This window comes from Nyctereutes procyonoides, unplaced genomic scaffold (genome assembly GCF_905146905.1).
Source record: "Nyctereutes procyonoides isolate TBG_1078 unplaced genomic scaffold, NYPRO_anot_genome, whole genome shotgun sequence".
In the NCBI taxonomy this organism is placed as follows: Eukaryota; Metazoa; Chordata; class Mammalia; order Carnivora; family Canidae; genus Nyctereutes; species Nyctereutes procyonoides.
In genome coordinates this window covers 19,067,105-19,088,613 of record NW_026575021.1, presented here as the reverse complement: position 1 = coordinate 19,088,613, position 21,509 = coordinate 19,067,105, and the positions used below count along the sequence as shown (strand labels likewise).

The 21,509-nt window shown below is 58.9% G+C and overlaps 1 protein-coding gene across 2 annotated transcripts in view; it reads left to right on the top strand.

Annotated features, from left to right (window-relative positions):
• Window positions 1-21,509, top strand: part of EPB41L4A (erythrocyte membrane protein band 4.1 like 4A) — a 180,668-nt gene that overhangs the window by 114,381 nt on the left and 44,778 nt on the right. For both annotated transcript variants that reach the window (XM_055339443.1, XM_055339434.1), the window contains 3 exons: window positions 5,897-5,988; window positions 7,249-7,326; window positions 11,720-11,838. In XM_055339443.1, coding sequence (XP_055195418.1) covers window positions 5,897-5,988; window positions 7,249-7,326; window positions 11,720-11,838 — 289 coding nt within the window. The remainder of the gene's footprint in view (window positions 1-5,896; window positions 5,989-7,248; window positions 7,327-11,719; window positions 11,839-21,509) is intronic.

The following is a 21,509-nucleotide window of genomic DNA, read 5'->3' as shown; positions in this document are numbered from 1 at the left end:
CTTCGATCTGTTCAGCGAAGCACATGGAAAACTTTCCTGCCTGCAGGGCAGTGCTGCCGTTCGCCTCGGTGCTTCGCGTTCTCTCAGGCCGTAAGAGCCCTCTGCGGTCCAGTCCGTCGAGCGCTCCCCGTCCTTTAGTGTGGTGACGCGGGGCTCCTGGGGGGCGCATGTGTAGTCCACGTGCTCCGTGTCTCGCACGCACATAGGCAGCTGGTGTTCAGCACTTTGCGATCATACGTTTTCCTCCAGTGCCTTTGTGCCTGCGTGTGTGTGTCCTGTCGCAGGAGTGCCTTTGGGGTAAGCTCCCGGGAGTGGGCGTGAGTGCTCCGCATAGCTCTGTTAGGTGTTCCCGCGTCCCCTCCTCCGGCTGGAGCTCCTGCGCTCTCCTGTGTTTCCCGCACGACGTGTGAGGACGTGACGCCCTCCCGCAGGCGTTCCTGAGCGTGGCCCCATTACTGGGGTGCGGGTCCTGGTGCCACATGACAGCCGCAGGGCGTCTCTCAGGTTGGGCGGTGGCTGCTAGGCCTGTGGTCGAATTGCATGGCTTAGGTCCAGGCCTCCCACTGTCCTGACTTTGGACGATTCACCGGGTAACGTGTAGCTTCTGTTTCTTTCTTTTTTATTTTTATTTTTATTTTTTTAAAAAGATTTATCTATCTATCTATCTATCTATCTATCTATCTATCTATCTATCTATCTATTTATTTATGATAGACCTGGAGAGAGAGAGAGAGAGAGAGAGAGAGGCAGAGACACAGGCAGAGGGAGAAGCAGGCTCCATGCAGGGAGCCTGATGTGGGACTCGATCCCGGGACTCCAAGATTGCGCCCTGGGCCGAAGGCAGGTGCTAAACCGCTGAGCCCCCCGGGGATCCCCTCTTTTTTAAAAAATTTTATTTATCCATGAGACACAGAGAGACCAAGGCAGAGACACGGGCAGAGGGAGAAGCAGGCTCCATGCTGATGCGCGACTTGATCCCAGGACCCCGGGGTCACACCCTGGGATAAAGGCGGCGCTCAACCGCTGAGCCCCCCCGTCCCCTCCGGCTGCCCACTTCTGTTTCTTTATAGAGTGAGAACGACAAAGTCTGCCTTTCGGGGTTGAGGTTGAATGATCCCAGTCTGAAGTTGGAATTAAAATAGATGCCTTCCTGGCCACGTCTCTGAATCGGGATTGTCTTGGCCTCACGAGGCTTAGGGCTGCTGGGGCGCCTCGGTCTGGCCCAGTCTGAGCTGGAGGGTAGCCGGCGCCACGGGACGGCGTGCAGGGCTTCCAGGGCTTGGCTTTCGCCTCGGCTTCACTTGCTGTTACATGTCTTGACCTTCTCTATAATCAAATCACACGGGCCGCTTATTTTGGGGGGGGGAGTAAAATTCTGCTGTTAGACGTTTTTAAATTGGGCGTCGGTAGATGTTTACCAGGTGTGCCTTCATTTTAACAAGCTTGAGTAACATGTATTATCTAAGAACCTGTAACATTTGTAAACTGGGAGTAAAGGGTACCTTTAAGAAAATAAATCTGTAAAAGGCAGTTGTCGCAGGATGACATTCGTGTGGAATTGTAGGAAGAAAACATGATCACGTGGAAGGGAGGGAAAAACAGAATAAGATGAAACGAGAGAAGGAGACGAACCCTAAAAACTCTTAACTCTGGGAAACAAAGGCCGCTCCAGGGGGCGGGGGGCTGAGGGGAAGGGGTCACTGGGTGACGAGCACTGGGGTGATGGGGTGGTGGGGGGCACCAGGTCCCGTGGGAGGCTGGTGAGTCTGAACCCCCGAGACTGATACATGTTAAGTAATTAAGTAATTGAACTTAAACGAAATAAAATTTTTAAAGAATGAACCTGCAAGTAGCAGACAGAAATGCCAACGTTTTAGTGAATGCCGTGGTTTCTCTAAAGAGAAGCCCGGGGACAGATGGAGTGACAGGAACCCGGAACCCGTCTGGATTCCTGGGTTTGCGTCCATGAATGTCTTCAAATAGGACACAGAATGAGCTCTACACCACGGCTGTCAGTTCCCTGGACGGGAAAACAGAAAGAAAGAGTAAGAGGACAGTTCGCCGAGTTCCTTTCCCAGGAAGAAGGTGGTTTGTGTTGGGGGACGCACTCTGGGCCCTTCATGGGCCTGCGGGGCCGCGTATGGCGCCCACTTTCCCCCGTACTGCCGCATTCAACCCTGCTCATTCAGGCTCGCCGTTTGCCGTGACGTTTTTCAAGACGCGTAGGCCCCGGGCCTGTCTCGGCGTCTGTCCCAAGTTCCGTTCCTCGCCTTTGCTTCCCCAGCGGGGGGCTGCCTCGTGGTGTCCCCGCTGACGGCCTTTCGGCCCCCAGGCCACGCTCCGGACATGCAGCAAGTACGTGCAGGCACCAGCGAGGTGTCGCCTGGATCCCTCAGCCTTCCTGGTCCCCTCCCCTCGACCTCCGTGGATCCTGGGGGTTGGCAACCCCTGCCCCGCCGCTGGCTCTTCCAGGACCCATGATGCCCACATCTTACTGTCGCCGTTAGAAGCACTGATCTTTCCAGAATGATTCCCGATGCAGTGGACCCGAGGTCACCACTGTGACCTCGGAGGCGGGACAAACATAAATTGGACCCAGTAGACAGGTGCCCAGGGTTCCAGGGGGTGGGAGGGCGGGCCATACCGTGGCTCCCGTGAGACGGCGCCTGGGGGCCGGTGGGGCGTGGAGGCCATGAGCGGTCGGGGTGGGGTCCATCCAGAGGCTGCAGGTCCTGAGTTCTGAGCACGTGCGGGGACTGGAAGCATGAGCGAGTTAACCTAGGGTGCCGAGGCACCGTGAAATAGCCACGTGGCACTCGAGCTGCGGGTGATGTGAACCTGCTCAGGGCACGGAATAAAATTATCGTAAGATCCTGTACTAACAGGACTCGGGACACGCGGCTCTGTGGTTACGTCTGACTCTAGGTCTCAGCCTTGGTCTCAGGGCCGTGCGCCCGAGGCCTGCACCGCACCCCACCGTGTGCAGAGCCCGCGTGGGGGACAGACTCAGGGCTCAGCTCTCCTGTCGACGTTACAGACCGGGAGGCCGCGTGAGCGCGTTTGCCAAGGGGGGGCACTCGGCGCTTAGGTCACGTGGGTTGGAATGGAGGTCGGAGGGTCCGGACCTTTTTCCCTTCCGCCAGCGGGTGCGAAAATGCTAGCTGTCGGCGTCTGTTTGCAAACGGGTTTCGGGGCAGAAACCTTGGGCCACCTGAGGCCCATCCACGTCAGCGGCAATCGTCAGGGGCAGAGGTGCATGGAATTGATTCAGAATTCCTGGTTTCCTTTTCGGTCGTGTGTGCCCTCCTCGCAGTCTTTGGACTGCCCTGCCCCCAGCTTTGTGTCGACGGGGAACGAGCCCCTGCTTGTCCCTTGCACACGGCAGGGTCATTAGGGGCCCGTGGGAACCTCTTGCTCCCTTAATGGGATTGTACCCGGGACACTTGAGAAAGCCCAGCCCTGTGGGAGCTGCCCCTTGCGAGGTGATGGTGAAGAAAAGCATCTTGAATGTCCTGTGCCTGCGTCTCCGCTTGAAAAGAACAAGAATATAGACGTTTATGGAGAATAAAATGAAAACCCGTCCGAGAGAAGTGTGAGGGGATCTGCTTTAAGATGAAATCTTTTTTTTTTTTTTTTGGTTTCTCCTCCATTTTTGGAAATGTGGGTGATAGGTAATTAGGTGACTGTTTGGCAGTTTGCTCCCGTGCACGTGAGTCTCAATGCCTTTGTGGACGCTATTGCTACGGTGTTCAAGGGTCCGTGTCACAGAGCTCCGCTGACCAGCCACCACGTCCATACACCCCAGCCCTGCGGTCGCATCCATACGCCCCGGCCCTGGTGATCACGTCTCCCACGCCCCTGCACCAGTGGTCACGTCCATACACCCTGGCCCTGGGGGTCACGTCCATATGGCCTAGCCCCAGTGCTCACGTCCCCCATGCCCCAGCCCCGGTGGTCGCGTCCATACACCCCAGCCCCAGTGCTCACATCTCCCACGCCCCGGCCCCAGTGGTCGCATCCCCATACACCCTGGCCCCAGTGATCATGTCTCCCACGCCCCGGCCCTGGTGGTCACATCCATACACCCTGGCCCCGGTGGTCACATCCCCCATGCCCCAGCCCCGGTGGTCACGTCCATACACCCTGGCCCCGGCAGTGCTGTCACCGTTGAAAGCTGGTGACCGGGCAGCGGACAGGACAGCCCATCTGTACACACTTTCTTAGCCATTTATGCTGACAATGAATCACAGGGAAAATCATTTTAGAGCGAACGGCCGTGCATTTCTTGGGGTGACCCAGTGAGTCGAGAATACGCAGCTGTCGTGGTCAGGTGTCTTACCAGCGGCCGCGTTGGGGATGAGGACGGTGGGGGCAGCCGTGGCTCTCGGCGTGCCCCTGGATCACTGCCGGCACTGGCACCGTGTGCGTCCACTGTGTGTTAAAGGGAAGGGAAGCAGAGGAGGAAGGCCCTCCACTGCCAGCGTTCCCGTCCCCCCAGGAGGCCCCCAGGACCTGCCGTGATTTCCCGTCCATGCCCGCCCCCCGAGTCCCTTGCTTTTGCAGAAACTCTTTGTGAATCCGTGGAGTTTTCTCCCCCGCAGCCCTGACTTCCTGATCCCCGCCCCTTTCACGAGTGCCCCTGAAGACTCGTCATCTCCTTTCGGAGCCCGCGTGGCCTCACCCTGCAGCCCGGCTTTGGGCCCGTGGTGGGGTCCTTGGGGGCTGCTCAGCACGTCTGCGTCCCCGTCCGTGGGCGCCTCAAAATCGAAGCAGCCTGAGCTTGCCACCCGTCCCCTTGCCACCCCAAGCCCCGATCCTTCACTCACTGGGTCACATTTTCCAGGACAGACCCCCGGGATCGTCTGAAGTTCCTTCCCGGCCGCACGAGGTTCTGGGGCTCCGGGTGGCCTTGCCGCTGGCTGCGTGGACTGGCCTGCCCTCATCGTGCCCGTGCATCCTGCAGATGAGCTTCTTGTTCGGGCACACATGGGGGAGACTCATGCCTGCACTGTCGTGTCCTTCTTAGAGGGTGGGCAGGCCCTTCCAGTCACACCGGCCCTGGCAACTCTGCGTCCGCACACCCGCAGGAACCGCGTCCCAGGGCGTGTCTGCACGCGAGCTCGCAAGGTCCGTGTCAGGTGAAAGCCCGTTGCAGAGCTTCACAGATCCTGCGGTTTATTCGAGTACTTGCGTTTCAGTCACTTAAAAAATAGTATTTTGTATAATATAACGATCAGAGTCTTCAATTACAATCGTTTTCGACAATTAACAGTTTTCAAGAGTGTAGCAATTGGAGTTATTTCCTATGTGTCGGACGTAGGTGAGTGACCACCGGGCTAAAGTACTAGTTGATGCTCAGCGTGTTCCCGTGATGTACTTTACCCCTGTCGCGGGATCCAGTCGTCGTCGTCATCCCCTCTGATTCACCCGATGCCTGGCTGCGGGACGTGGAAGGCAGCGTTCTTGCAGCTGCTCGGGTGGCGCTGCTCACATCGGCCCCTCCTGACTCTCTTTAGTCATCGGTTTGTTTTTTATTTATTTTTTAAAGATTTTATTTTATTTTATTTTTATTATTATTATTTTTATTTATTCGTGGGAGACACAGAGAGAGGCAAAGACACAGGCTGAGGGAGACGCAGGCTCCGTGCTGACACGGAACTCGATCCTGGGACCCCGGGGTCACGCCCTGGGCCGAAGGCGGGTGCTCAACCGCCGAGCCCCCCGGGCGTCCCTAGTCATTCGTGTAGACCTGGCCTGCACGTCCTATACCAGGGCAGTGGAGCCCTGGGCTCATGGGCATCCCCTTGGCATCGGGGGTCGGTTTCCACTTGCTGTCATCGGGATGCGATCACGGCCCCCCGGTCACTCGTATTCTCTTTCTTTTTTTTACTTCCAGTGCAACGAAACCTCGTTCTTTTTTGAAGCTCGAAGCAAAACGGCCTGCAAGCATCTTTGGAAGTGCAGCGTGGAACATCACACGTTCTTCAGGTGCGTTGCTGCGCAGGCTCTATGCGTCGCGCTCACAAATGAACGTCAGTTTGCGTTTATGACAGTTCTTTGGTGTGCAGTGGAAATCTAGATGTGTTTCTCTATTTTTTTCAGCCAGCTAATTTTCTGGCGCGCGGTAAAACACAATCCCTCCTTCTCTCCTGCTTCGAGGAGGGGTCGATCAAGGACGTTCATATATGTGGATAAAGCGCAGCTTTGGTGTTGTTGGAGGCTCCATGCCCTGCGGGCCTGCGAGCTTTGAATCGCCCGCCCACTAGCTGTGCAAGTGCAGGTGTGGGGAGGGCGGCTGGGTGTGCGGGCCGCCCGGGGGGACCAGCGCTGGCCCCGCAGACGTGCCGGGGGATGCAGAAGCACCGGGTAAGGCCGCAGGGACAGAAGCAGGTGCCGTGGCCTGTGTGTGGGGTCCTCCCAGTGCACTGAGGGCAGCGGGAGCCGGTGCAGGAGGAGGCGGCGAGACCAGGGGAGCGTACAGGCCGATGCCAGCAGGGAGGGACACGGCAGGGACAGTCAGAGGCCGCGACCGCGTGGTGCACTCCTCGGAGGCCGAGGGAGATGAGGTGAAGGGTGGCCCATTGCCCCATAGTGGTGCTTGCGGGTTTGCGTCCGTGCGCTGCAGAGACAAACCCAGATCCTGTGAGGCGAGGTTGCGAGCTTCACGTGTTGCTTTTAAATCTAAAGCTGCGTCGGTCGCTCCCCTCACTCCTAGTTGGTTTGCTCAGAGCACGTGTCCCAAGCGGCCAGGTGCTGGAGAAGTGCTCGGATGCGATGCCCCGCGTCCTTTACGGGGTCTGTATGGGGCAGGGGGTGGCCCGGCAGGGGCGAGGCGTCGCTGGCCGTCAGCAGGGCCTCACCGAGTCACCTCCTAGGAGTCGGCGGGCGAGCCCCGGGGTAGGAAAGCGTGAGACCGTCACGTCTGCATGAAGACCATGGCCTTGGGGGACTCAGCACAGGGACAAGGTCCCCAATTTAAGGAGAGAAAGCAAGTTGGTTCGTGGGTACGACTTCAAGGACAGGATGGGCCCAACAGGGTGCAGACGCTGAGTGCTCGCATGTGCTTCGAGCGTGAGCACCGGGGGCTGCATTTCAGACATCAGGCAGCTGTGGCCTTCGTGGGTTCCTGCCGACGTGTCAGTGAATACGTGAGCTGTCGAGAACCAGGGCGGCCCCGCTGTCCATGCAGCGTCGTCTGAGCACCTGCACTGATGCCTCCGTATCTGATTTTCTTTTAAAAACACGTAGAATGCCAGAAAATGAACCGAGCTCGCTGTCGGGAAGGATCAGCAAGTTCGGATCGGCTGGCTACAAGCACCGGCGCAGGTAAGGGGCGAGTTCCCCTTGGGGGGAGGGCGCGCCCGGGAGCGAACGATGCTCAGTCCCGCTGTCCACGTGCCTGCGCGCCGGGGCCCAGGACTCACGTTGTTTTCCTCGGTTTCCCTGCAGAAGCGTGACAGGGGTTGATTGAACACTCCTTGGTGGAGCACCTGGCTATGCGGCCGGATGGGCGTCCTGGCTCGGGGTCAGGTCGTGAGGTCGCGCCTTGCACGGGCTCCAGGCTGCCTGTGGACAGCTCGGGGTGCCCTCTTTCCCTCTCCCCCACCCAGCCCTCTGCCTCCCCATCTTTGGGAGAAAACAAAAGAAACTTGACCGAAACGGCCTTTCAGGTTTCAGTTTAGGGTTTCCCAGATGCGGTAAAGCTCACCATCTTCAGAAGCCCGTTTGCTGCCGCGATCCCCGTGTGTAGCAATGTCGTGATCCCCCGGCGGGCTCGTGCCGGCCCTGGGCGCAGCCTGATCCCCTGCCGTCCCCCCGGGGGTACCTTGCACTGGGGGTCCCGTCGGGTCTCCTGCAGCACAGGGCCCACCTGCGGGGCGCAACACAGTGGCCGTGCCTGGACCTTGCTGAGCAGCTGCCCGGTGTCTCCGGTGCCACGTGTCGTGCCGAAGGTCTTCCATCCGTTGCTTCACAGAATCGTGGCGGTTGTCTTGACGACGGTATCCTCCGTGACGTGCGAGAACACTAGGGTTTCGGGAGGCCGGGTCCGTGTCCAGGGGACCCAGCCCGGGAGCAGGACGGGTGCAGCGTCCCTGTCCAGCAGCTCAGCTCCAGAGTCCCTGCTCTTGGCCTTGAGGCCGACGCGAGCACGTTGCAGGACGGGGCCAACTGGGTCTTCTTCCAATATCCGTACGAGAAGCGGGAACCTTGTGAGAAAGAATTTGTGGTGTCTCAGTGCGTCCTGTTGGTAAACGGAGCCTGTGCTGCGCAGCGCGAGGTAGTGGGTGCCCGGGGCACAGGGAACCCCGTCCCAGCACTGCTGTGCTGCAGCGGTGGGGCCTTGTGCGGGTGGTGCAGCAGGTTCCAAGGCCTGCAGAGCCCAGGCGGGTGGCAGCCTGTCCTCTGAGTTAGGGTCAAGGTCAGGGTTAGGGGTTGGGGTCGGGGTCAGAGTTAGGGTTGGGGTTAGGGTTAGGGGTTAGGGTCAGGATCAGGGTTGGAGTTAGGGGTTGAAGTTGGGGTCAGGATCAGGGTTGGGGTCAAAGTAGGGGTTAGGCTTAGGGTCAGGGGTTAGGGTTAGGGGTTGAGGTAGGGTTTAGGGTTAGGGCTTAGGGTCAGGGTAGGAGTCCAGGTTATGGTCAGGGTTAGGGTTAGGGTCAGGGTCAGAGTTAGGGTCAGGGTCAGGGTTGGCGTTAGGGTTGGGGTTAGGGGTAGGGGTTAGGGTCAGGGTCGGGGTTAGGGTTGGGGTTGAGATTAGGGTCAGGGTCAGGTTAGGTTTGGAGTTACCGTCGGGGTTAGTGTCAGGGTTAGGGGTTAGGGTCAGGGTTAGGTTTGGGGTTAGGGTTGGGGTTAGGGTTAGGGATGGGGTTGGGATTAGGGTCAGGGTCGGGTTGGGGTTAGGGTTAGGGGTTAGAGTTGGGGTCGGGGTCTGGGGTTAGGGTTGAGGTTAGGGTCAGGGTCAGAGTTAGGATTGTAACACCGCTTCTGCGACCCACTTTTGGGTTTGGGTCCTGAATTCGAAACCAGAGATAATCAGTAAAAGAGCAACTAATAGTAAGCGCTCATCGCCTTGATGGCCCCATGTTCACTTGGAGGCTTGCTCTCTGATGCCGTACGACTCACCTGCCCGGGTGCCCTTACCTTTGTCGGAGGCTGACGCGTGGATACCTGAGAGCTTGACCTTTGGGCCATTGAGGTTCTTCCCCAGGTGATGGGATCATCGGGGACCTGCGGGAAGAGTATGTTTACTTTTATATTTAGAAGGAGAACTGCTGGTCAGCCTTTGGACTGTTTTTCCACTTGGGACATTAAACGTTTTGAGGCTTGTGGAGAGAACGTGAGTCCGGCCCCTTGTCCCTGAAACGAAGCCGCCGCAAAGGCTCGTGTCCGTGTCTGCACTGCTAAGACCGTCGTCGTGCTGACACACGCTGCGTTGGTCTCCACACGTTGACCCAAACCTGGCTTCTCAAATTCACTGAAATGCAAGCATTGTGGCTGCTGGGGAGCATCGTGAGGGAGCCCTCGGGGGCGAGAGGATGGGCAGCCAGCCTGGATCACTCGCCCTATGCTGCGGGATAAGGGTCCTGGAGGCACCGCAGGTCAGGAGCAGAGCCCTGGACTTGGCCTTCAGGGCCTGGGGCGTGCGTGTGGGCGGCCGCGTGGTCCGGGCCGCGGGCTCTGCTCTTTGCGGCCTTCCCTGCCTCTCGTGGCCCGCACGGGGCCCGGAACACGCCGCCGTCTCTTTAGAAAAACCTGTTGTTAAGAAGGGAAATGTTTGATGTCTTTGGTGATAAGTGATGGCCTGGCCTTCCAGAACCTCAGGAGTTGTGGGTGCTGGTTTTATGGTCGGAGAGCGATAGCCTGGCGTAGGTGAAGTGTTTGGTCGCCCACGGGTAGCTCTTTCTCTGAGGCCTTCAAACGCTAACAGCCTCTACCTGTTAAGGTTGTAGGTGGCTCCTGCTGATAATCAGCACCTTGTATAAAAGGCTTTTTTTTTTAAAAAACATTTTATCTATTTATTCCTGAGACACCCAGAGAGAGAGGCAGAGACACAGGCCGAGGGAGAAGCAGGCTCCATGCGGGGAGCCTGATGTGGGACTCGATCCCAGGAACCCGGGGTCACGTCCGGGCTGAAGGCAGATGCTCAACCCCTGAGCCCCCAGGGGCCCCTAGAATTCATACCCCAGAAGTGAGAATCCGGCCTGAGAAATCCCTGTTGGGGGCCCAGGTGTGGGGCTAGCGTTGCAGGAGCTCTCCGCGTTTCCTCCCGTGTCAAGGGCCCACGCTGTCGTCAGAACCTCCTCTGTGTCAGGTGCCTGAGATGTGCTATGGGGTCCGCGCGGCCCCCTGTGAGGTCTCGCACCCTGGCCTGTTGTGCAAGGACTCCTGTGAGCCCCCTAAGGTGCCAGAACCAAAGACCCTGGACCCTGAGCGGCCCCTGCCCACTGGCGGCCGGCTGTGCCCTGGTCGCAGGGCCGGGGCAGGGGCCCCAGCTGCCGCCTCGGGGTCCCTGGGCACACAGGACCCCATGCTGCCCATCATTCAGGGCCTCCCTGGTGCCAGGGGTGGCAAGGACACTGCATGTCCTTCTGCCGGGGACCAGGCTGAGTCAGTAGGAACCCACCTTGAGGCAGGTGAGGCGTGGGGCCCTTGGGAGAGTCTGTGGGAGCCCACGCACTGGGGCAGAGCTGGCCTTGGACTGAGGCCTCTCGTTGGCCACGTCACGTGGCTTCCCCTCGCTCCCTGTTCCCGAGCGGGAACCCCTGAGGAAGAGCTGAGTGACGAGGCGGGGTCCCGAGTGCGAGCGAGGCGCATGCTGCTCAAGCTGGTAACGGAGACCACCTGGTGCAGTTTGCTCTTCTCTTTAGAGCTCACACCATTTATAATAATGGAATTTTGCTTTTTATATGGGATTTTTTGGTTTGAGATTCCAGGACAGGAATGTTGCTATTTGGGGCCCTTCCCTACAGCCCCTAGAAACAGGCTAGACTTCAAGGGGAGGAGGGGCTGTCGGAGGCCTCCTCCAGTGGCTCGTGGGCGGTCTCGTGAGTCCCCGGGGCCCCCGGAGCCCTAGCAGGAGCCGCTGCCATGAATGTTTCCAGCATCTTCCTGCGTCTCGTGGAGGTGACTGGGAAATGGGAAGGGAGACCGCTCATGGGTGGGCTCTGCCCGTGAGGCTCGCCTCTTCTGGGGAGAGTTGCTGATACGTACCTTGTAAGGGCAGGAAGAGGATCTGGGGCCATGAAAAGGCCTTTCTCATCCTTGTCCCACGTGGCTCTTTTTATGACGAGTCCAGCACAGGTGTGTCTTTCCTGTGAACCTTGGGGTCGTTCGTTGCTCCGGTGTCAGCGGCCGTGCTTGGGTCTTTCGGGGAGGTGCAAGTGCACTGAGGCCCGGCCCCAGCGGCCCCGGGGAGCTCAGGTCCTTGACACCAGGGCCCAGGTGCCCCGAGGTGCGGGCTGCCAAGACACGTTGGCCCCGCATGATGGTCGTTCGGCGGCCAGGGCGCCCCATACTCCGTGCTCGCCGCCTGCTTGGATCCGGCCTGCCTGCCATGCGGGATCGCCCTTGAGTCTAAGCGGGGTCCCCGGGGCCCTTGGTCTGTGCAGCACGGGAAGCCCCTGCAAACCCCGCGTGAGCCCGCCGCCTCTCTGAGCCCCGCCTCGGGCCTGCGGCCCCGCCCCACCCGCCTTAACGGACGTGTTGCGTTTCCCGGTGGCAGGACGGCATCGCAGAGGAGTCGAGGTCGTCTGTGCGTGGAGCTTCCACGGCCGGATCAGAACGTGGCGAGAAGTCGGAGCAAGACTTACCCCAAGAGGGCAGCACAGACACAGCCAGCTGGTAAGTCACAGGACAAGGTCATGGGGACGCGTGACACGGCCAGGCGTCTCCTGCATTACAGTAGCTGCTCATGGTGACCCTGCAGGGGCCCAGGTGGTTGGCAGTTGGGGGCGTGGGGTGGCTGGATCCCCGAGGGCTGCGTGGGGACCACACCGGCTTTCTGCGGAGGTTTCCTCAAATCCCAGCCGATGCCCGTCCTCATTCCGGGGGCCTGAGGTTGGAGCTGACCCTTGGCGGGAGCCCCGGCGACGGAACCCGGTGGGGCGTCTGTTATTGTCGCTCTTTGGTTGGGAGACACGCGTGTAGATGGCGCAGTGGACTCGCGCACAGGTCCTGCCCCCGCCGGGCTGCCGGGCTCTGGTCCCCGCCTCCTTCGCTCCTGCTGCGCTGTCAGCACTGCGTGGCCCTGTCCCACTGCCGCAGACGTCCGGGGGATGCGTCCCGGGCACACCATGGGTGCTCCTCGCTCCCCACGCATGCAGCACTTGCTAAACATGCGTCCGTTTCCCCGCCGCGAAGCTTCCCTGCCGCGGCCTCCTGTTTATCCCGTGTCTTGGGGTGGACACGGGGTCGTTCAGGGCAGCTGCTTCTGTGAGAAGGGCACCTAACCGGGTCCAGTGCGTGTCCCGGCCCAGAGCTCACAGTTGCAGCGCGGCATCCCTGCGCTTGGTTTCCTGCCGTTGGTCACCTCATCTACGAGCTCTGTGCACCTTCTCTTTAGGCTTTATGTCCTCATGCGATGGTGCGGGGCCGGGGGCGCAGAGGGCCAAGCCCACTCCACGCCGAGCCTGCAGCCCGCGGCCCAGTGCCGACCCCGAGGGCCTGACCTGCGCGGCCGAGCACCAGACACCGTGTCCGCGGAGCCTCAGTGCAGCCTGGGGGACGGCCAGGGTGCTGGGCCCCGTGTCCCAGAGTGGAAAAGCCCGGGCCCCAGGCTGGGTCCCCCCGTGCCCCTGAGCTGGGAGCGGTGGCACAAACAAGACACGACGGGGCTCAGGTCACGTCCTGACACGGGCATCATCACTGCACCCATGTGGCCCAGGAGGAAGCGGAGATCTTAAGGCAGTTGGTCCGGGGTCGCATGAGAAGTAGCTGGCTTAGGATAAGAAGCCTGGCCATGGGGCTTTAACGCCTTTACGTTGGTTTTTCTGTCTTCATCTTTGTGGATGAGCCTCAGACCCCGCTCAGACCCGGTGCACGCGCTGCACTCCGCAGGGAGGCTGCAGATCTGGGCTGCCCCTGAGGGCCGAGCCACCCGAGGGGCCTGGGCCAGCGGGGGCGTCAGACGCGTTCCTCCCCTCAAGCACCGTGCGCCGTTCGAGATGCGGGACTCACACGTGCTTTCCAACCCGCCCGGGCTGCTCCTTCTCCCCCGAGCGGCTCCTACGAAGAGGTTGCCCCTGAGACGCTTGTGCGTGTGAGCGTGCGGCCCTGCCCTGGAGCCCAGATACACGGAGCTGGTTAAGGATGGAGTCTTTGCTTTCATTTCCCTCTTTCTCTCTTCACTATTTATTTTTTTTTAATTTTATTTATTCATGAGAGACACACACAGAGAGAGAGAGGCAGAGACCCCGGCAGAGGGTGAAGCAGGCTCCATGTAGGGAGCCTGACGTGGGACTCGATCCCAGGACCCTGGGGTCACGGCCTGGGCCCAAGGCAGGTGCTCCACCGCTGAGCTGCCTGGGCTGCCCTGCTATTTGTTTGAGAGAGAGGCTGAGTGAGCATGAGCAGGAGGGGCAGAGGGACAGGGAGGGAATCCCCAGCGGAGCACAGAGCCCGACTCCGGAGCTCGATCTCACGGCCCTGAGACCACGACCTGAGCTGGAACCGAGAGCCAGGCGCTTGACCGGCTGAGCCCCCAGGCGCCCTGTGGTTCTGGTTTTATCTTGGGCAGAGAACAGCCTCGCGTGCCCCTTCCCACGGGCCCTGTGTGGTGGTCAGGCGCTCCCGTGGCAGGGAGGAAGGATGTAGCTCCGGGACGGCCCGGCTGCACAAGGGCCACCTCTCCACGTCTGGGGCCTCATAGAGCGCAGCCGAGAAGGGGCACCAGACGCTCAATGCTGACCTCACCTCAGGTCTTGATCTCAGGGTGGCGACTGTAACCCCACGTGCTGGGCTCCACGCCGGGTGTGCAGTCTGCTTAAAGCAAACAGGTGCAGCCCAGGATGCGCCGGTCATCGCGGAGGCCTGGCTGGCTGACATGAAAATACATGCGGACACACTTGTTGGACAGGAAGTCGGGAGCCCTAGAACCTTTGCTGCCGAGAGGACAAGCCTGTCCCGTCCAGTCCCGCTCCTTAGCACGTTATTACGTAGCCTCCCGGGTGTTCGTGCGTCTTTCCTGCAGAAGCGAGGATAGTGGCCGTTTACGACCCACGTTTCTCGTCTGGGTGTCATGCGTGTGCTCTAATAGCTTCTGCAGCGTTGTCAGCACCACGTTGAGACCCACGCACATGTGTGTAGACAGGACATGGTTTATGCAATGCTCCTTACTTCTCGGGGGTTTCTGCTGCTTGAAATTTCAAAGACTAGAAATAAGTAGTGTGAATGTCCTTCACGCGAGGACTCCAAGCATCCGTGCTGATTTATCATGTGTCCTTTAAGCAACGGTGTATTTGCATCATTTTCAATCTACAGAGGGATTAATGGTGTGTTTGGAAACTAGGATTTTGCTGTGTGCACGTGCCACTTTGACCATGAAGTGCGCAGAGCCTGACCTGTCCAGCCTGGGTTCCAGGGCCCCCTGGGATCCGGGCGGGACACGCCGTCTGACAATGTGACCGTCCCGGGGAGCAAGGGCCCCCACCGATGCTGCACTTGCTCACATGCACAGGAGGACGCGGCTGACCTGGGGATCAGTGCTGTTCAGCTTTTCCAAATCTCAGTTTTCCTCTTTCTCCTCTAATTCAATGTACTCTGCTTTGGGCCCCAGTGGGCCCCAGCCCATGGTGACCGAGTCTCAGCCGTGTGCTCTCGGAGGTCAGAGTGGGGTGCAGACTTGGAGTCAGGTACGTGCAGAGGGTGCCCTGTCCCAGCCTGCCCGGCCCCAAGAAGCTGGGCTAGAATGTGTGAGAGGGCCTGGGCCTGCGGGACTCGGGGTCAGGGGCTCAGGGTCAGGCCAGGCTGGGGAGACCAGCCCCCTGGGTCCTGCCAGGTGAGGGGGGGGATGCTTGAGGGAGTGGCCAGGCCTCTGGTCCCCCCGACACCCCGAAGGCCCTCCAGCCCCCCCACCTGGTCCTCCCCCTCCCTGCCCGCCCAGCAGCCCCAGGCAGCCCCACCCCAGATGCTCCCCGTTCCTGAGACTCACTCATGGGTGGCAGGAACCATATAGCTCTTATTATTATTTTTTTTAAATTACTTTTTATTGACCAAAGGAAAACAAAAATAATATGTTCATAAATTATGCTGCCACAGCTAATGTGATTGTCCAGATTTTTAAATGAAAATTTAAGTGACAGATGAATTTGAGACCTAGGAAAAGTTGATTAGGGGGTCCCCAGGGGGCTCAGTGGTTGAGCATCTGCCTTCAGCCCAGGGCATGACCCCGGGGTCCCGGAATCGAGCTCCGCCTTGGGCTCCCTGCTTGGAGCCTGCTTCTATCCTCCGCCTGGGTCTCTGCCTCTCTCTGTGTGTCTCAGGAATAAATAAAAGTTTTTTTTTTGTTTTGTTTTGTTTTGTTTTGTTTTTAGGTTGATTAGGTTTTATTGGATTTGGCAAAAATGAAGTTAAAATTTAAATAGGATTTTTTTTTTTTACACTAAACAGAGCGGCTGTTAATTTTCATAGATTAAATTCTAATCATGTTCCCCATAAAACAAGATTTTAGAACTACAGTTTCAGGAGTTAATAGGCGTAAATTCATACCTCCATTTACCATTCATACGTAATAAAAATGTGTGGTAAGAGGCTTCTTTGTTTTTTGTTAGTTTATAAAACAATGTGTGAGCTGTTACCATAGAAGACATTCTTCTGTTTCTTAAGTCAAAATAGTCCAGTCTCAGTGACTACTCCCTGTAACTAGCATCTTGGTTGTCTGCGTATTTAAAATACCTTATTTTTCCTACCTCTCCATCTCCAGTGATAACCGCCCCCTAGGTAAATGCCACTGTGTTTCTACCTAGGACAGCAGTCCTAGGAGGAGGCCTGGGCACCCGGAGGAGGAAGCACATTCCGGAGCAGGCCCTGCAGCAGGCTGCGCCCAAAGGGGTGCACCTGGGCAGGGCAGGCCGCCAGAGCATTCCTGCAGGGCCTCAGGCAGGGAGGGGCGGGTGCAGCAGGACAGACGGACGGGAGGGAGAAGTGCAGGTTGTGCAGCCCCTTCTCCCACCACCTCCCGGCAGCACACGGGTGGGTTCTCATCAGGGTCTCGGCAGGGAGGTGGTGTGGACGGGACGCGGCTCCGATACACAATCAGCTGAGAGGAAGGGTTGGCTGGAGCCCCGGGGTCTGGACAAACAGGGCTCGGATGGTCTGAGGAGCATTTTAGGGTCTTGAGGACACTGTGCTGACCAGCAGAGAAATAAGTGGTTGCAGTGTGGTCCCTGAGCAACTGAGAAGCAAGGCACTTTGGCATCCGGGGAAGATGGTACAGGCATGGGCCCCACTGGGCATCTGGGCAAGATGGTGCAGGCCTGCGCCCCACTGGGCATCCGGGGAGGAAGCTGCAGGCACGGGCCCCACTGGGCATCTGGGCAGGATGGTGCAGGCCTGCGCCCCACTGGGCATCCGGGGTGGAAGCTGCAGGAACGGGCCCCACTGGGCACCCGGGGAGGATGCAGGGAGGATGGTGCAGGCCTGGGCCCCACTGGGCATCCAGGGAAGATGGTGCAGGCCTAGGCCCCACTGGGCATCCAGGGAGGCCTTGGGGTGATGGCCATGACACCCGAGGGTGGTGGGCCCCCCGGGTCCGCGTGGACGCCCCCTCTGTGCAGCCCAGGCCGCTTGTCCCTCTGCAGGAGGGCGCTCAGTGTTGCCAGACCATCCCGTATTCGGGGAAGCGTACTGCTGGGGTGTTGTGTGAACCTTCTAGAGCGTTGCACCTCGGCGATCTCACCTTAAAGGAAGGCCCATGTGCTGCATCAGAACCTGCTGAGGCTAGATGCAGAAGGGCTGCCTCCCGGGGACCCCAGCTGACGGTGCTGTGTGTGCCGAGCCGCTCCGCCCGGGGTTCGCTCTGGGACCCCCCCCCCATAAGCATCACCGCATGGCACCCAACACCCGGTGACTCCAGCACAACCGCTTTCCTGCCATCAGTAGGTCCGCCCGGCTCTGGGCCCCGTGGGGATGGTCCACGCCTGGGCAGCCGCCTGGTGACCTGAGGCCTGAAGCGGGAGACGCAGAAACGTGCCCTCGCCTAGTGACGTCCAGGCCGTGGGTGCGGCACGTGGCTCGGCGCCGCCGAGAGGTACCGTGGAGCCAGTGGTGGTTGTCGGGTCCTTCCCGCCCATGCCAGTGACATGTGACGTCCGTGGGAGCCGGTGGTGGTTGTCGGGTCCTTTCCGCCCGCGCTGGGGACACGTGATGTCCGCAGGAGCCCGCTTGGCCGTGGCATCACAGCTGCAATGGAAGGTTTCGGAAGCAGGCAGAAGGGAAGCAGTGTGAGAGCCGCCGGTGTCAGTTGGTCGTCTCTGGGTCAGCGGAGGTCACGAAGGGAAGAAATCAGTACAGCTTCCATCCTCGGGGCTTGGCAGGGAAGCACGTGGTCGGGGGGAGGAAAGGAAGAACGTGCGCCCGACCTGAGGAGATCGCAGCTCCTGGTCGTGCTTGGCCGTGACCTGTAACGTCAGTCGGCATCTTCATCTTTCCTCTGCTTTAGCCGTAAAATAAAGGAACTGGTTATGTAAACTCTAGAGATCCCTCTTCTTCCTTTTTTATGTTTAAACTTAATCGTTTATTTTTGGGGAGAGAGAGAGAGAAGCGGACTCCCTGCTGAGTGTGGAGCCTGACCCAGGGCTCGATCCTGCGACCCTGAGATCATGACCTGAGCTGGAACCAGGAGTCGGACACTTGACCCGCTGACCCCCCGCAGGCGCCCCGAGAACCCTCTTCTTGGGAAAATTCTTTTTCTTCTTGGGATTGTCCGTCCTAGAGTTAAAGGGACCAAACATGAAAAAAAAAAAAAAGATCTTGGAAAGCTTCCTGTGAGAATCTTGACCTTGATCGTCGTTTCAGAGGCCTCATGGACGAAATACTGGCCCAGGCCACGGAATAGGTGTTTCTCGTTGGAAATAGACCATGTTTTGGTGTGAGACTTTTACATATAAAAGCTCTTTGAAACTCAAGTTCGAATGAAATTCTTACCGACAAACTGAACGAAATTCGCTGCAACGAGCGTGGCGTTAACACGGTTTTTCAGGCTCTTCTTGAAGTCAGAGTTGAGCAGATGACTCTGGATTGTCCCTGCTGCGTAGGTCGCGGACTCAGGCCGGGCAAGGAGGGGCCTGTGGACAGGCGGGTGCACGGTGGTCCCGGCTGCCGGCCCCGGAGCGTGACCAAGGGCTGGTCCCCTCCTGAGGCTGCTTGTCACTCCGGGGTTGGCGCTGTGACCTGGCTCCCCCCGCGCCGTGCTTTGCCGTCACAGCTCCTGAGGCTCTGCCTCGATCTCACAAAGCGCTTAGGTAGATTTTTCTGCTTTTTCACCCCCGTTTCTTTACGGACGGACGGACGGAGGTTCTGGGGCGTCTGCCAACTGCTTGGGGTGTTCTCAGGTGGATCTGCTGAGCAGACGGCGTCGGAAGGTCTCACGCACTCGTTTTACGATCGGATTCGCAACCCACAGTGCTTTCTGTGTCGGCGTCTTCTCAGGGCCCGGGGGGCCCCGGGGGGACCCGGGGTTGGTTTCTGTCCCCTGCTCTCCTTGCTTATCGGCCCAGCGTGAGACGCGGTGGGTGTCCCCGGAGCTCAGGGCCATTTGCTTGGCGTGGGAGAGGGGGTGAGGCAAGGGGAAAAGGCCCAGCTCTCGGGCAGCAGCTGCCCTGCTGGGCCCTCGGACACCGCGGGCCTTGCCGCTCGGCCATCCCGGGGAACAGGGGTACCTGAGGAGCCTCCCAGTTTCCTTGCCCAGACACGCGGAACCGGAGCCCCGCGGGGAGAGCCGCCCATGGGCCCACTGTCCCTGCCCAGGCACCCGCGGGCCCAGCCCCACACAGCGGTTTGCAGCCCAAGAGCAGAGTGGCCGGCTGTGCGGAGCCCCAGAGGGCCCCACACGCAGCCCTGGGGGGACGGGCCCGGAGTCCTGGTCTGAGAGCTCCCGCCGCGTCCCGAGGACCAGGCCAATGTGAGCAGCTGCCGTCCTCGCCCCCGAGCAGCGATAGCATCGCTTTCTCAGTGACCCCATGAGCAAGGTGGGGGTATTCCCCTTTGACTTGTGGGGACACAGACGCCCCGAAACCAATTGTATCCAGGGTGACACAGGCCAGGAAGTGGTGCCAGGCGGCGAGCCCACGTGTTCGGTGCAGAGGGGAAGCGGGTGGACAAGAGGCCGGAGGCCCGGAGCTGTTCGGGGTACATCCACAGCTCTTCCCGCTGTCCGGGCGCAGCCTCATCAGGGCTCCGGGGTCCGTACACGTCCCTGGAGGCCCGCAGAGCAGAAGCCGGTCACACCATTGCTTGTTGGGAAAGAAAGTGGGTAAGTTCCTTGGGACGCGTTAGGCCGCAAAGGCGGGGGTGGCGGAGGCAGAGGTGTGCCAGGAGGGGCGTCCGGCCATCCTCCAAGTGGGGACGTGCGCCCACGGCACCCCTCCTCCGGGCACCCCGCTCCCTTCTGCCCAGAAGCTGGGGAGTATTTTCATTCCGTAGAGGGTCCTGAATGCGCGGCACGTACAGTTACATGTCCCCTAAGAAGCAAGTGCGCTCATGCTTCCCCTGCACGTTCAGCATTCCACGCACAGCTGCCGGAATTAGAAAAGCAAGATGAGAGGCCTGTGGTATATGAGATAGCGTAGCTTCACTGAGTTACCATAAATGGTGTTTTTCCCCTTTCTGTTTATAAGAATTTTTTAGATAAAATCTTTTTTAAAGGGGGGAGGAAGAGATGCCCACATGGCTCAGTGGTTGAGCGTCTGCCTTCATTCAGCTCAGGGCGTGACCCCGGGGTCTCGGGATCGAGTCCCGCATCGGGCTCTCCGCAGGGAGCCTGCTTCTCCCTCTGCCTGGGTCTCTGCCTCTCTCTGTGTCTCTTGAATATGTAAATAAGATCTTTAAAAAAAAAAGAATTTATTGAGCCCCTGTTTGGCGTAAGAAACATGTGTTTGGTCCTCATTTCCATTTATTCCTAAAACCTGTCCTAAGTGACCAGAGCACTAAAGGTGTAGGAGCATCTTCTGTGATTCATAGGAAGCCCCTCGTAGGCACCTGAGCATAGGTGTGGAGGTGACTTTGGGGAAGCCCCAAGGGCGGGGGCTGGTTGCCAAGGGAACCGCCCCTAGTTAAGGAGCTGCCGTTTTCACCCCCTGCCTCTGGGTTGAGTTCGAGGATGTCAGCAGTCATCCCCGAGTCCCAAGGCCCCACATAACCCTTGAGGACGGGGCTCTGAGGGCTAGAGAACTCATGGAGATGCAGCGAGTTGTGCTCGGCGCCCTGTGCCCATCCCTTGCCCTGCACATTTTTTCCATCTGGCCATTCTTGAGTTACATCCTTTTAGGATGAACTGGGGATTTAATAATAAGGAAGCTGTTTCTCTGAGTTCTGTGAGGCCTTCTAGCAAATTACCCTGAGGAGCAGGGGCCGCCTTGAGGACTGACCGTTCACCTGTGCCGTCTGACCTTCGCTCCAGGTAGAAGGTTAAATGCCAGGCCACCCAGTAGTCCGTCCTCTGAGAATTGAATTGCTTGTAGGTGTTGAACAAACACGACGCGAGATCCTTTTCCATGGAGCACAGAAAAATGAATGAAACGTGGCCCCCAATCCAGGGGAAAGTCATTGTATAAAAATAGTAAAGCAGTTATTTTGCTTTTTTAAAAGGCCAGCACTGCGATAGACAGTTTCTTTTATTTATTATTATTATTATTTTATTTCCAGTAGGCTCCGGGCTCAGTGAGAAGCCTCAACTCACAACCCCAAGATCGGGAGTTGTGTGCTCCCCCCACTGAGCCAGTGAGGCGCCCCCGCACTTGCTATGAATTATTTAATCTTCATATTCACTCTATAAGTAGTTAGCGATGCCCGTGTTTCATTGATGAGAAGTCGGAAGCCCAGAGGGATTTAATAACTCGTCCAAGAGCACCCAGTGGGTAGGTGGGCAGAGGGGAGACTTCAGCGTGGGGCCTTCCAGCATGCCCCCAGACCAGAGAGGCCAATGACGTACTCGGCGTGGGCAGGGCCTGCCAGGCCATGGGGGGTGCCCAGAGGGAGCGAGGACGCGGAGGAGGGTACTGGGCGCGGCTGCAAGCCCTGCGGTGCTGCTGGAGACGCAGGAGGCCGTCCGGGAGGGTGTGTGGAGGTGACAGCTGTGATGCAGTCACTCCTCAGAGTCAGTCTCCTGAGGCGTCAGCGAGCGGAGCCCGAGCAGGCTGCTGGCTCTTCTCTCTGCTTCCTGCTGTCCAGAAGCCGTGGACCAGGATCGTCCCACTGTCGTGTGCTTAAATGACGAAAACCTCCTGAGTTAGAGTCTGGAGACAAAAGAGCTTCACCTATGAACCAGCCCTTTCCTTCCTTTCCTTTCCTTTCCTTTC